The sequence below is a fragment of the Pygoscelis adeliae genome, unplaced genomic scaffold (assembly GCF_000699105.1).
Source record: "Pygoscelis adeliae isolate BGI_AS28 unplaced genomic scaffold, ASM69910v1 Scaffold445, whole genome shotgun sequence".
In the NCBI taxonomy this organism is placed as follows: domain Eukaryota; kingdom Metazoa; phylum Chordata; class Aves; order Sphenisciformes; family Spheniscidae; genus Pygoscelis; species Pygoscelis adeliae.
This window is the reverse complement of record NW_008824894.1, coordinates 234,361-246,443: the sequence shown is the minus strand read 5'-3', so window position 1 is coordinate 246,443 and position 12,083 is coordinate 234,361. Positions and strand designations below refer to the sequence as shown.

The following is a 12,083-nucleotide window of genomic DNA, read 5'->3' as shown; positions in this document are numbered from 1 at the left end:
TGCGAGTCGTCAGGTGGAAGGCGCTGCTTCCCCCGGGCTCGTCCTTACCTGCACACCTGGGAGAGGAGCCTCCCTCTGCCCTTGCCCCGTCCTCCCCCCCGCCAGCCCGCCTCTGGGCCTCCACCTGCCGGCGGGATCCCTGGGGCCCCGCTGCGTGCTGGGCTGGAGACTGCTGCTCACTTGTTGCCTGGCACTTCCCCTCTGATGGAGTCTGAGATGCTGCAGTCGCCTCTTCTGGGGCTTGGGGAGGAGGATGAGTCTGACCTGACTGACTGGAACTTGCCTCTGGCCTTTATGAAGAAAAGGCATTGCGAGAAGATCGAAGGCTCCAAGTCTTTGGCTCAGAGCTGGAGGATGAAGGACCGGGTAATGCTCAAGGGCAGGATGGGTTTTGGAGGAGGAGTGGGGGTGACAGTTGGTGAAAAGGGAGGAGTAAGTGCTCAGAGGGCTGCTGTACTTCAAGCAGCAGTCTGCTTTCAGATGAAACGCTGGGTATTTGATCTGATAGTCTAACCTGCCTTTAGTTTGTGTGCCTGTCATATAGTATTAGGGGAAGCAAACGTGCAGATGGGTCAAAAGTACTAATTCCAAGCTGATGGTAATACGTTCTTTGAGTAGGTCCCTCATTTAAGCTCTTTAAATGAAATTTGGGTACTTGGTGTTTTTCAGGAAAGACAATAAAATTAATGAGGTATTAAAGAGCTGTCTGGATCAGCAGGTTAATGATGCAAGTACAAGGTGCAATAAATGTAGTCATTACAGTTGTCTAGTGGTGAAGATGCAGGGAAGCTTTGTGGTTTTGAAGTTTGCCGCCAGTATGTTATGTGGAATATAAAATTAAGGCATTCTTTGTGTGTGGGGAAACTGAGATTATGGGATTTGGGGGGCAGAAAATAGTTACTAGATGAAGCACTTACTGTATTAAAACAAGGTGCTTCTCTTTTGTTTGAAAATATGTTGCATATTAAACTGATAAAGCCAAGTGTGTCAAAGAAAGATCCCTGCCAGGGTGTCTTGAATCCTGTGTTGCGTCTATGTCCCAACTTAAATGTTTAAGTTAAAAGCAAACAAACAAAGCACCTAAGAAATGCCATGGATAATCAGCTCCCCTCATTCAGTTCTTGGAGTCTGCTTTGGGTTACCGGATTCCTTAGGTCTCAAAGTTGTTTCGGCCGTAACTTTGTGTTTATGAATATGTATGAGGTTTCTTTGGTGACCAAGTTTCTGTTATGTTTATGACCCCTCTTGTAATACTATGGAATAACTTGGGAACTGCTGTTGAAACTCCGTCCTGTAATTTCTTTCCGGAGGCATTATGTTCAGGCATGAGGATGCTAGACATGAGTCTAAATGTTCCTAGAGGGGTGTTCACCTAAATGGTTACAGTTCTCGGAAGTTCTGGGGAAGGCTCGGGCTGAACCAGAATTATTTGACTGAGTAGAATCATGTACTGGAAACTTGACTTGGCAGATCATTAATGGATTGAACTGAGGTTTTTTGGGATGTAATTTAAATGAGCCACAGAACACAAAGTTTTGTGGTATGTCTTCTTTAAAGGGTTTTGGCAAAGAAGCGATTTTTCTCTAGTAGACTGTGGAGGTGTGATGAGCTTGCTTGTCTATTTTAGTGGTTCCTCTGCCTTCCTGTGAAGCTTCCTGTTCACTTATTTCCTGATCTGCAAAGTTGTCTTTTTCTAAATTGGGAATGACATTGACTCGATCAAGATAATCAACAGGTTGTACAGCATAGGCATGAGTAAAGTGGTAGTAATCAGCTCTCTTCTCTGTATTTGTTGTTAAACATTTCATATGCGTGTTACAGCCAAAGAGAATAATTTCAATGAAGACGAGAGCAGTGGTTACAGTGATCATCGCAGTCTGGTTCCTACCGTCCTTACTCCTGTGGAGTTGCAGTTTCTTCTTCTAAGAGTCCTCTCTGCTGTGAATGGCGTGCTTTTCACGAAAGAGCGTGCTACTCGGTGTGAATGAGCTTAGCGAAATCAGGCCCTGAATCATTCTCCAAGATATTGAGTCTTATTTCTGTAAATGAAGAAAATAAGAGTAAATCTGAATTTTTCTGTTTAGTCCTTCTGTTTTCACTGTCAGTTTGAATCAAATAACTCTTCTTTGTATCAGGATCAGTGATGCTGCTCATATGTTGTTTGTATCTGGACAGCTTTATCAGGTATTGTTTGGACAAACTTGCCGTTGTCTATAATTTCCTTTTGCTTAAGAACAGGGTCATAGGAATATATAGAAAGCACATAAAGACATCTGAGAGAGGAAGAGAAGCTGACTTGAGAATGCTCAATCTCATGACTTTTAAATCTTAACAGTTATTTCTCGTGTCTTGTATTTTATTCAACTTTTTAGCTATCATCAGATGTCTCCTTAGCATTTGATGTGATATAACACACTTATCAGAACTTCAAATGGTGAAGGAAGGGGTCTGAAGATGGGGTGTTTAGAATTCTGTATGGAAAATGACATTCGTTAAAGATTTTCCCCCAGCTAACTCAAGTTAGGTTAATCCTGTGACATAGTTCATAAAATCATATAATCTGGTTTGACCTTGTGTTACATGAACTAGCTTGATAGTTCATGCTGCTGTTGTTTTCACGTAGACCAGCTGAAAATGGCAGTTTAACGGGTTTGTCCAGAAAACCAATCACCTTAATAAAAATGCAGGAACTTGAGATTTGTGGAGTTTTTATTATGAAGGATTTTGGAATAACAGTGTGAGGGAAGATACACAGTAATCTGTCAGCCTTCACTGTCAGGAAGTATACCGACCTTTTGTTGATTTTTTTTTTTTTTTTCTTTCTTCTTTTTCTGATCTCTGGCATTATAAATTAATTATTCCTCTCATCTTGTTGTTTTAGCTGTCTTCAGAAAGTTTCCTCTCTTTCTTTTTTCTTGCTTTAGAGCGTTATTCCCCAGTGATCAGAATTTTGTGTTGCAGCCATGCTTGTTTTGGTCAGCGTTCAAGGCCTCTGATGTCTGTCTATAGCTGCTAATCAAATTAAAAGCAACGCGTAGTCACTTCCTTTCAGTCTCAATCTGACTGTGGGTCTGTTGCATTCCCAGTTTGCTTTACTTTCCTTTTCTTGTCTCTTGCCTCCTTTTTCCACAAGCCAGGTCTGATTGACTTCAGATGTGCTCTTATCTTCGAGATGCTATTGAAAGAGATTTTCTTGAGGGCTGCAGGGGATATACCTCTTGGTGTGAGTTGAGAGTGTGGAAAGCATTCCATTATTTTGAATTTGATAAATTAACTTGTCAAAGCTTAGGATGGGAACCATTCTCTGTATTTGAACACACCAGCCTATCTCTAAATCAAAAAATTCTCAAAGGTTAACCAAAACAAGTCTCTATTTGCCTGAGTTGCAGGTAAATCTGTGGCATTTTTTTCCTGTGAATCATGAAAAAACACAGGCAGTGGTGGATTTTGCCCTTATTTATCATCTTAAGTAGTCCTAGGGAGTGATCGTAGCTTTACTATATTTATAGGAAATGATTCACTAAGATTTGGGAATGGAATGACTCTTTTTTAAATCTTGCTTCATTGCTCTAAAAAACCCAGAGTTTATAGGAACTTGAAGGTTCTTTAGAAGGCAGGACTCTAATAAGAGGGAAGAGTCAAATAAGAAAAGTAATGAGTGGTAAATCTAGATAAAATAACTGAACATTCACTTGCTTCCCTCCCCCCCCCTCTGTTTTATCCAGAAGGACTGTTCTGAAAACATTTAATCCTTCATCTCCTGCTTTCATGGACTACATATGCCATCAAAGTGACACTGCTTTGATCTATTATTTATTTAAAGAATATTTTTAACACAAGAGGATTGGAATTATGCTTTGTGTATTGAATTAAATCTCTCAGCTTCAGTAGCAACCAAATCATGAAACTTGATTTAACTAAAAAGATTTCAAATACACCAGGTTTTACTGACAAGCTGCTACTAAATTCAGAATATTTAAATTAAGATTTGCTGTATTTATATTGATTTCTAAAATAAGCAGAGAGCAACAAAGCTGGTTGTAATGGTTTTACTTTAACATTTTTTTTTCCTGCTGCCTCATAACTTGCTGAGTGAGAATTACATCCTGTTTTTATGAGAAGAGGAATACACAATTAGGTTTCTATGGAAATGCAGATTAAAGCAGGACCGCATACAAATGCGCTTAATTCAGACAAGCAGAGTTTACCTGCCTGCATGGTAAATGTTTCATGTGTCAAAGGAAGTTAATGAAGGATAGCAGCATTGGAGGTTTGTGCACATCATTTCAGCTTGAAATAGTTATTTCAATCTAAGGAAGCTTTCCAGGCACTCTTGTAACGGACGTGGCTTGGCTACTGCTTGCTCTGAGAGCGCTGGAGGCTCATCTCCCCCCTCTCTTCTAAATGTAGTTTAGTGTGTTTCTTGTGAGCTGAAATGAGGCGGCAGGAATCTTGTGGGGGGAGAGGGTGGGAGTTTGTGTTTTGGCAGCAGCCTTCACCTTAGCTCGACTTATTCCATCTTAAATGTTTGTTTTCTGTTTCCTTATGCGTGATCACGGACTATCAACTGTGTTCATGTTTAGGAAGCTCATAACCCAGTAAGTAGTCTGGGAGCTAACCCAAATGATATGTCGTTTCCGTTCTTCCCCTGGTATGAAGATAAACTCTTAGGAAGACTGGCTTGGAGCACTTTGCTCTGATGCTATAGTGTGGCCCTGAGAACTGGTGATGGTGTGAATCTCTCTCTCTTCTAGGTCAGTGGTTGAAATCCATTTTAGTTCAATAGTTACTAGAAGTGGCAATTGCTGTCCAGGGAGGTGTGTGAATTGAGTGGTAGCACAGGGCACCTGCTGGTTTACAGATGTCTTTAAAAACAAAACAAAGAACCCCAGCTTCTCCCCGAACCGAACCCCCTGCTGTAAGTAATGAGCACTGTCGTCTAAGTTATAGATTTATATCTTCTCTTACCTAGAACAAAGATCACTTTTTGAATTAAGATGGTTGTGTATTGATTGGATAGAGTTGGGAAGTTTGCGCTCTATCTACCACTATCTACAAATGTTTTTATGTCTAAGCAGAGAGAGGACTTTGATTAACAGCTCTGAAGAGCATAGCTAGTCACATATTTTGAAAGAAAAAGATCTTAACTTCATACACCAGTAGGAAACACTGAAGTCTTCAGCTCGGTCAATCTCTTTCTCATCCTATGAATTTTCTCACTTCAGCTGAGATCTAGGGGATGTGAAATGAATATTATTTGGTAGTTACTGGCAGTGCAGTCCATACTTCCCATGAACACTCTACTTAATCTTTTCCAATACCACAGCTGTTGTGTCAACTTTAATGAGACCATGCTAATGGTAGGATGATGATGATGTGGTAATTTAGTACTTTGCTATGGAGGGCATTAGGCTTTAACTTCTGTTGTATACTTAGTTAGCTTAGGTGGAGGATTAAGAGAACTCCATTAGTTTATGTAATTTCTTATACTGAACTTATCCAGGATTTGATTTTTCATAATATTGTTGTGAGGACTTTTTGCAAGATAATTAATTTTTTGTGATGGTTGAACATAGGGAGTAAATGCGAATTTGTACATTTATGAATTTGTGAATTTTTACTTCTGCCAGTTAGGTGGGAAAGAAAATAGTTCTTGTAAATCTAGAATTTTAATGGCTTAATATACAGAAATGTCCAGGAGTCTTATTCCCTTAAATAGCTCCCTGAGAGTGCTTCATTGTAATTACATTCGCAATACGAGTAATAAGTGATAGTAGTGCAGTGTAATGTGTAGGAAAGGGGCTGACAACATTATCACGTGCAGAGATAATTTCAGAGTGGGGAGAGACTTCACCGTTAGCAATTGGAATGACAGAAAATAAGTTTATCTGTGTTTCTCCATTCAAAAAATGCAATGAGAGAATACTTATTATATATGTGCTTCATTTTTTGTCTTGGGAGACTGGTGTTGCTGCGCTACTGAGCATATGGTATGTCCTGGTTAAACCACGACATGGTATTTGGAGAGGAGTTAGGCAATTATTGCTACTTAAAATCAACATATATGTTGTAGTGGCTGACTACCCTTCTGCCCCCCAGCATGTTTGTAGAAACTTGAAAGGCCTGTGAATGGCAGACAATGAAAACAGTGTACACCTTGAGAGATATACATAAGTGCTGGACTATTATTGCAAATTGCATATTTTAATTAAAAAATATTTATCATTGTATGAGGCTTTTCCTCCAATTTCTCAAGTGTGGCAAATGTTAATAAACATCGGTAGAACCCTAGTGCAGTGGTAAATTGCCAGATGGTGGCGGGCTCCTTCGCATGAAGCTCTTGTGGAGAAAACACTGAAACATCTGTTCTGCTGACAGCTACCACTTCTTTATTTTGGCATTGTGTATGTTTCAATAGTTGAGAAGCTGAAGGTTATGTGAACGTTTTAGGAATGCTTTGTTAATGCTTCTCTGGTTCTTACATTTCTTCTCTCTGCCTTTGTGTAGATAGAGAAATTCAAGGGCACCAGGCTTCCTTGGAGTTTCATTTTTGTTTGTCTCCATGGGTTATGTAGGTTTTCTGGGAAGTTTTGGGGTTTTGGTTGTGCTTGTCTCTCTGAGATGTTGTTTTAATTGGCTTGCTGCTGGGCTGATCTTCTACCCTTGAACGTTTCCAAAGGTGACTGTTAGCACAGTATAGCCATGGATAACTGAGGGAGGCTATTGATTGTTCTCTGTGTCTCATAGCTTTAACTGGCATTTCCAAGTAAATTTGGTAGACCCAAGATGTTTGTTTTGCTCTTCTATTCTTCTATAAAGAATGTGCTTTAGATAAATTATCTAATGAAATACTTAACAAAACCAGATTCCCGTTAATGGCATTCTTTAATACAAAGCTGTGATGTGGGATACAATAGGTGGCAGATGGGCTCAGGGCCTGAAGAGTTCCTTTTTACCTGTTTGCCTCAGCGGTTATACCAGTGACACCCTCACTAGTATTTTTACTTCTGTATTTGTATTTATTTACTTATTCTTGCTGTGTTGTGGCAGGGCGATCTACAGCCAGAGTAGCTTTTGTTGGGTAGGGGATGAGAGCGGCAGCGTAATTCGTGCTGTACTCTGCAGAACAGTGCCTCAGAGGTGTGCAAAATAGTCTATGGTAAAAGCGAGGACGTGAGTCATTCCATCCCTCTCAGTGCAGCCTGCCGTCTGGATGGAGCTCTGCATTTGTGGCTGCCCCTTTGCATGACTTCCCTGTAGTCTGACAAAGCCTCAAGAAGGGGCGCAGTCTACAGCATGGTTTGCTCTGAGAAGCTTGATTGTCTTCCCTCTGATTCCTCCTCTCTCTCCCGTTCTTCCACGGCACATCAGCAGTGAGAAATTTAAAGCCCTTGAAGTGGTCAGGTGGTTGAGCCTTATTAGGCAGGGGGACAGTATTCTGTACCGTATGGCTCTCAAATACAACCAGACATCTTCATCTTTATGTTCCTGACACTTCAGCTGAAATTATGGACTTGATCTTGTCCTTATTGTTTTTTCCTACTTGCTCCTGTAAGCTCAGGAAACTTCCTATTTTAAAAAGTTATTTTAATTTAGTGAAGTTGGATGTAGCTCAGGGACTCTGCTTAAAGGGGACAGTGTGATTCCTGATCAAGTATGCGTTGTATAGACTGTAGTATTGACTTGTTAAAGATCTAAAAATGTCTTCCAGGAATAATTTAAAATACTAGTTTGTAAGGAAGATCTGAAGATGAGGAAGTAAGTCAATGCTTAGGAAGATGGACACCTTTTTAAAGATAGCGCTAGACAGGAGTGGGAATGTGGTGGAATGATTAAAAGAAGACTGTACAGAATGCAAAACAGGTAGAGAGTTGTGCTGAGGTGAGAAGGAAAGCCGTTGTCGTAGATCAAATGAGGAATAACATCTAGAAAATGCCTCTTGTTGATTCTTTTTGCATATTGTATAAAGAAAGCAAAGATCATAGAAGTAAAATATTTGCTTCCTATTATTTTTCATTATTCATAAGAAATGATTGGCAGGGACAAGAAAACACCATTTTGGTTATATGCATCTAAGCAGTGGTTTAAAGGCAGTATTTTGATGCTCTGCTATGGCAGAGTCGATCAGCCTACTTGACTTTGTAGTTTTTAATCTTAAGAGCAGTTCTGTCATGCATGATTACCTTTGATCTGCAAGGGCACCTTCAGGGGCTGAGGTCGCTGCGCCATAGCATGTCAATTGGTACTATTCCCTGTCAGACGGAGAAGATGCACACTGTTCTCAGAGCAAGTAAATAGAAAGTGTATATCTTGGGTATTGATTGACAGTAGTAATCATCTACAACTGTAAGCAGTGCTTATAAAGTAAATAGTGAAGCCAGCAGTTAAAAGTGTGTTTTAGGAGGAGCTGTGTTAGCATTACTGACTGCTCTTGAACTTTGTGTAGTAGCTGCATTCACTGGGTAAGTGAACATGTTGGACATAATAAACCTCTGAAGAAAATTCATGGTATTATTGCAGAATACAGAGGTTAGAAAAGGAAAACAAACACTAAGGAGGAGTTGATCTAGGAATCTAGTGTATGCTGTCGCAGCAGTTACAGCAAGAACCGACCTTTTGGGCTACAGATGGCTGAAGACTACCTGCAGAGGTGTTGAATTATTAATGTTAACTTGAAGTAGTTCTTTGCATCTACTATTTTTATCGCTGTGGAGAAGCACACTGAGATTTTTTTTTTTTCCATAACAATTTACTTCTCTTAAACTTTATATTAAAAACTTCCTTGAAACCGAAAGCTCTCCCTTTTTAGACATTTCACCTTGCAGATGTTACAGGGGAGCTGAAGAGGACTGGCACATCTCTCTTCTTTTGGTATTTGACCTGCTGAAGGGAAGATAGATTAAAAAAGAAGAGCAACACTTGATTCTCAATCTTCTTACACAGTGTGGTGCGAAATGAGTGTAGAAGGGTACCAAATTAGAGCTTGATGGTGTGACTGCTCAAAGGGCAATGCGTCAAACAGACTCCACTTCTGCAGCAAGGATCTATATTCCTTCTTCCTGTTCGCTGGGTAGAGATGTGTCATGTACATGTGGGATACGTTCTGTCTGAGTCACTCCCTTCAGAAACCTTTCTTTGTTTTTGCGTGCAGTTGTGTGATCAAGTGGACCAGGAAGGTCAAGGTTTTGTCTGCCTGTTCAACATTTTCAGCCTTTTCACCAGCTGATTTGCAAACTGGCGTTCCTCTGTGGTGTGTTTTGTGCCTAAGCCCTGGAAATGATGCCTGTGCTGTTAGAGAGCACCCGGACAAGGTGTTGCCACTTGTCACCTCTTAGCTGGGAGCCTGAAATGGGAAGTTGCCAGAGAGTTCAGGATGCCCATCTCCTCCTGTGGCTGATCTGCCATGAATCCTGTCACCCCCAAAAGAACCCCACTCCGGTTAAGCACGCAGCTTGCAGCAAGAGGCCACCTTGTTGTGAGAAAGCCTGCCAGGTGTGAGTGCAATGTATAAAAGCTTCCATGAGCCTTGGGAAAGAGAAAAGATGACCTTCTGGGTGTTGCAGAATGATCTGTAACTGAAACTCCAAACAGAGAACAATGTTTCGTGTTGCTAAATACTGCTGTTACTGCTCAGTGTTTAGAGAACTCCTTGTTGAAGTATTTGATGGCATGTCTCTAAAACAGTTAACATTTTAGAGTTATCTGTGGAACACCTAGCTGGTTTTTCCTTTTGGTTGAGAAGCTTGTACTAAATCTATCTAAATGTATATAAAGAAAAATGTCCAAAAAAGTCTTTGGGAAGGGAATGAATTTACTGAACAAGCAGGTGGAATTGAGCCTGCTGGCCAATGAAGATTCCCAAATGAGACGGATATGAGGATTTCTCAGTCTGGAAATCTGTTCCAGTATTTGTATTTAGTGCTGATAAGTTCACCCTCAGCTCTGTAAAATAATGTAGCAGCATATATTTTATGTTTAATGCTGACTTAATCTTGTGTTTGTATTAACTCACAGAAGCAATTTTAACTTATTGGCATAAAACCAGGCAGGTTTATAACGGTTGAGTGTTCATCTGTGTAATGTTTAAACAGAAAGTTTTCAGCTTGAAAATTGTGGTGTAGAAATAAAATATTTATGGGTTTTAAAATGTCCATTCTGAAATGTTATGTGAAGGTCTTACCACAGAATGTAAAATTTCTCATAAATTGATTGACTGATTTGTTCTTGGTATTACTTCAACTAGAAGATAAAACAGTTATATGACGACTCTTAGTTGCTAACCCTGTTCTTAGCCTATAACAAATCTTTAGCAACTGATGAAATGGGGTGTCTCACTTTCAGTCTGGACTGGAATTACTTTCAGGTATGCTACAATAGGGTAAGTTGGGCTCCCTGTGATGATAAAACTTCAGGTTTTCAATCAAAACCATTCTTATGAAGATAATGTAATGTTTTTCTTTCTAGCTGAAAATAACTGTAGAAATCGCACTAATTTTGGTTTGAGATACCTGTGGGGGATGTTACACTCTCTCATCTGCAAATCTGTTTTGTTTCGAAATAAGAGGCAAATTAAAAATATTTTTAATATTTTTAAGTTCTCTTATCTTTAGCATAATATGTAAATTTTAACGTCAAATGCTTTAATAAGCATCTTCTCTTTTGAATAGACACAGAACTACCTCTGTTCACTTACTCCCATTTCTGATGGATTTGGGGTTTGAATTCAATGCCATTACTTCTCAGGAAGAGCTTTTTGACTGAGTGGATTTTGTAATTTAAGTATTGCAGGTTCTGACCCAGAGTTATTAAATAATTTTAAATTGAATGCAATACAAAGTTGTGAATTGTATCCAATTTTTTTTATTTTTATTTTTTACATACAAATTATACTCTATAGAGTCCACAGTAAGAGCGTCTATGGTTTTGATCTTGAGCCTTTGCTGAGAAAGCATTTTGGATATGGGTTTTCCTAGAAGCTTGCCAAATATTCTTATGCTTAATTTTCTAATTCTAACAAAAATCCATTGATATGTATTCTGGTGGATATATTCTTGAAATGTAGAAAAGAAAATTTCCACTGTCTTAATGACAGTTGAGAATGTCCTAGTACTTCTTGTATTAAGAAGTTTTAAATATGCTACAAAGTTTCTGGTAGTATGTTCCAAAACAGTTTGGAAATGTGAAAAGCATTATTTGGTTTCTTGGGCTCAGGTTTTCTTTTGATCTGTAATGATTCAACATCATAGACGGATGTTGAGTAGGAGTCAGAGGGGTGTATGAGAGCGCTGTAATTCTTACTGAAGATGTGCTTTTTATTAGCAGAACAAATAGTCGTGAAGTATAATACTTTACGTCCTTTGTGGGGAGGTAGGCAGAGGGGAAATAACCCCATTTGTCTTCGGGATCAGTTAGACTGTTACTTTTCATTACCGGTTTTCTGTCTGTTTTCAAAGAGAAATGCTTATTTAAAACACAGAACTTGGGAATAGAAAATAAATATCAGCCTGCTCAGCATAAGTCACAGATCAGACATTACTAGTAAACTATTGAAAAATAAGTCGGTATTAGACCACAAATGGGAAACAATAAATAAATCACACAGAAAAGATTGTTTGGCAGGATACTTTCTCTTGAAAGAATAATTTGTTTGGTTTCACTTCTAGTAAGTTATTTTGTCCTGTAGTTTTCTTTGTTTCCTTCTGGGTTTTTAGTGCTTGTTCACCAGCATGTGATTACTTCTAGGGATGTTTGTGTTCTTTAACACCCTGCAGCACCATGTTCTTTCTGAGGCTGTGTGAACGGGAGGTGTCCTTGTGTGCAGGTTAAAGCTCAGTCAATGCAAGTAGTTCGGTAATGGTCAGATGTTTTGTGGTAGCGTGTGGTTTTTTGGGGTTTTGGGGTTTTTTGTTTTGTTTTTTTCTCCCCCCCCCTTCTCCCAGATCATACTGTTGAGCACTAATATTCTCAACAGATGTGCATAGTTGGTACATAACAGTTCTATGCTGCTTGAAATAGTAAAGGGTTACCTATTTAAGATCTTCTGTTAAATGTGATTAATTTCTTTTCTTTGCCTAGTGCATAGG

At 39.4% G+C, this 12,083-nt stretch overlaps 1 protein-coding gene across 2 annotated transcripts in view; it reads left to right on the top strand.

The window, feature by feature from the left end:
• Positions 1 to 45: 45 nt before the first annotated feature.
• The window catches only part of RPTOR (regulatory associated protein of MTOR, complex 1), a 162,328-nt gene continuing 150,290 nt past the window's right edge, over positions 46 to 12,083 (top strand). For both annotated transcript variants that reach the window (XM_009324534.1, XM_009324533.1), the window contains exon 1: positions 46 to 366. In XM_009324534.1, the coding sequence (XP_009322809.1) occupies positions 205 to 366 (162 nt within the window). In that variant the 5' untranslated portion in view covers positions 46 to 204. The remainder of the gene's footprint in view (positions 367 to 12,083) is intronic.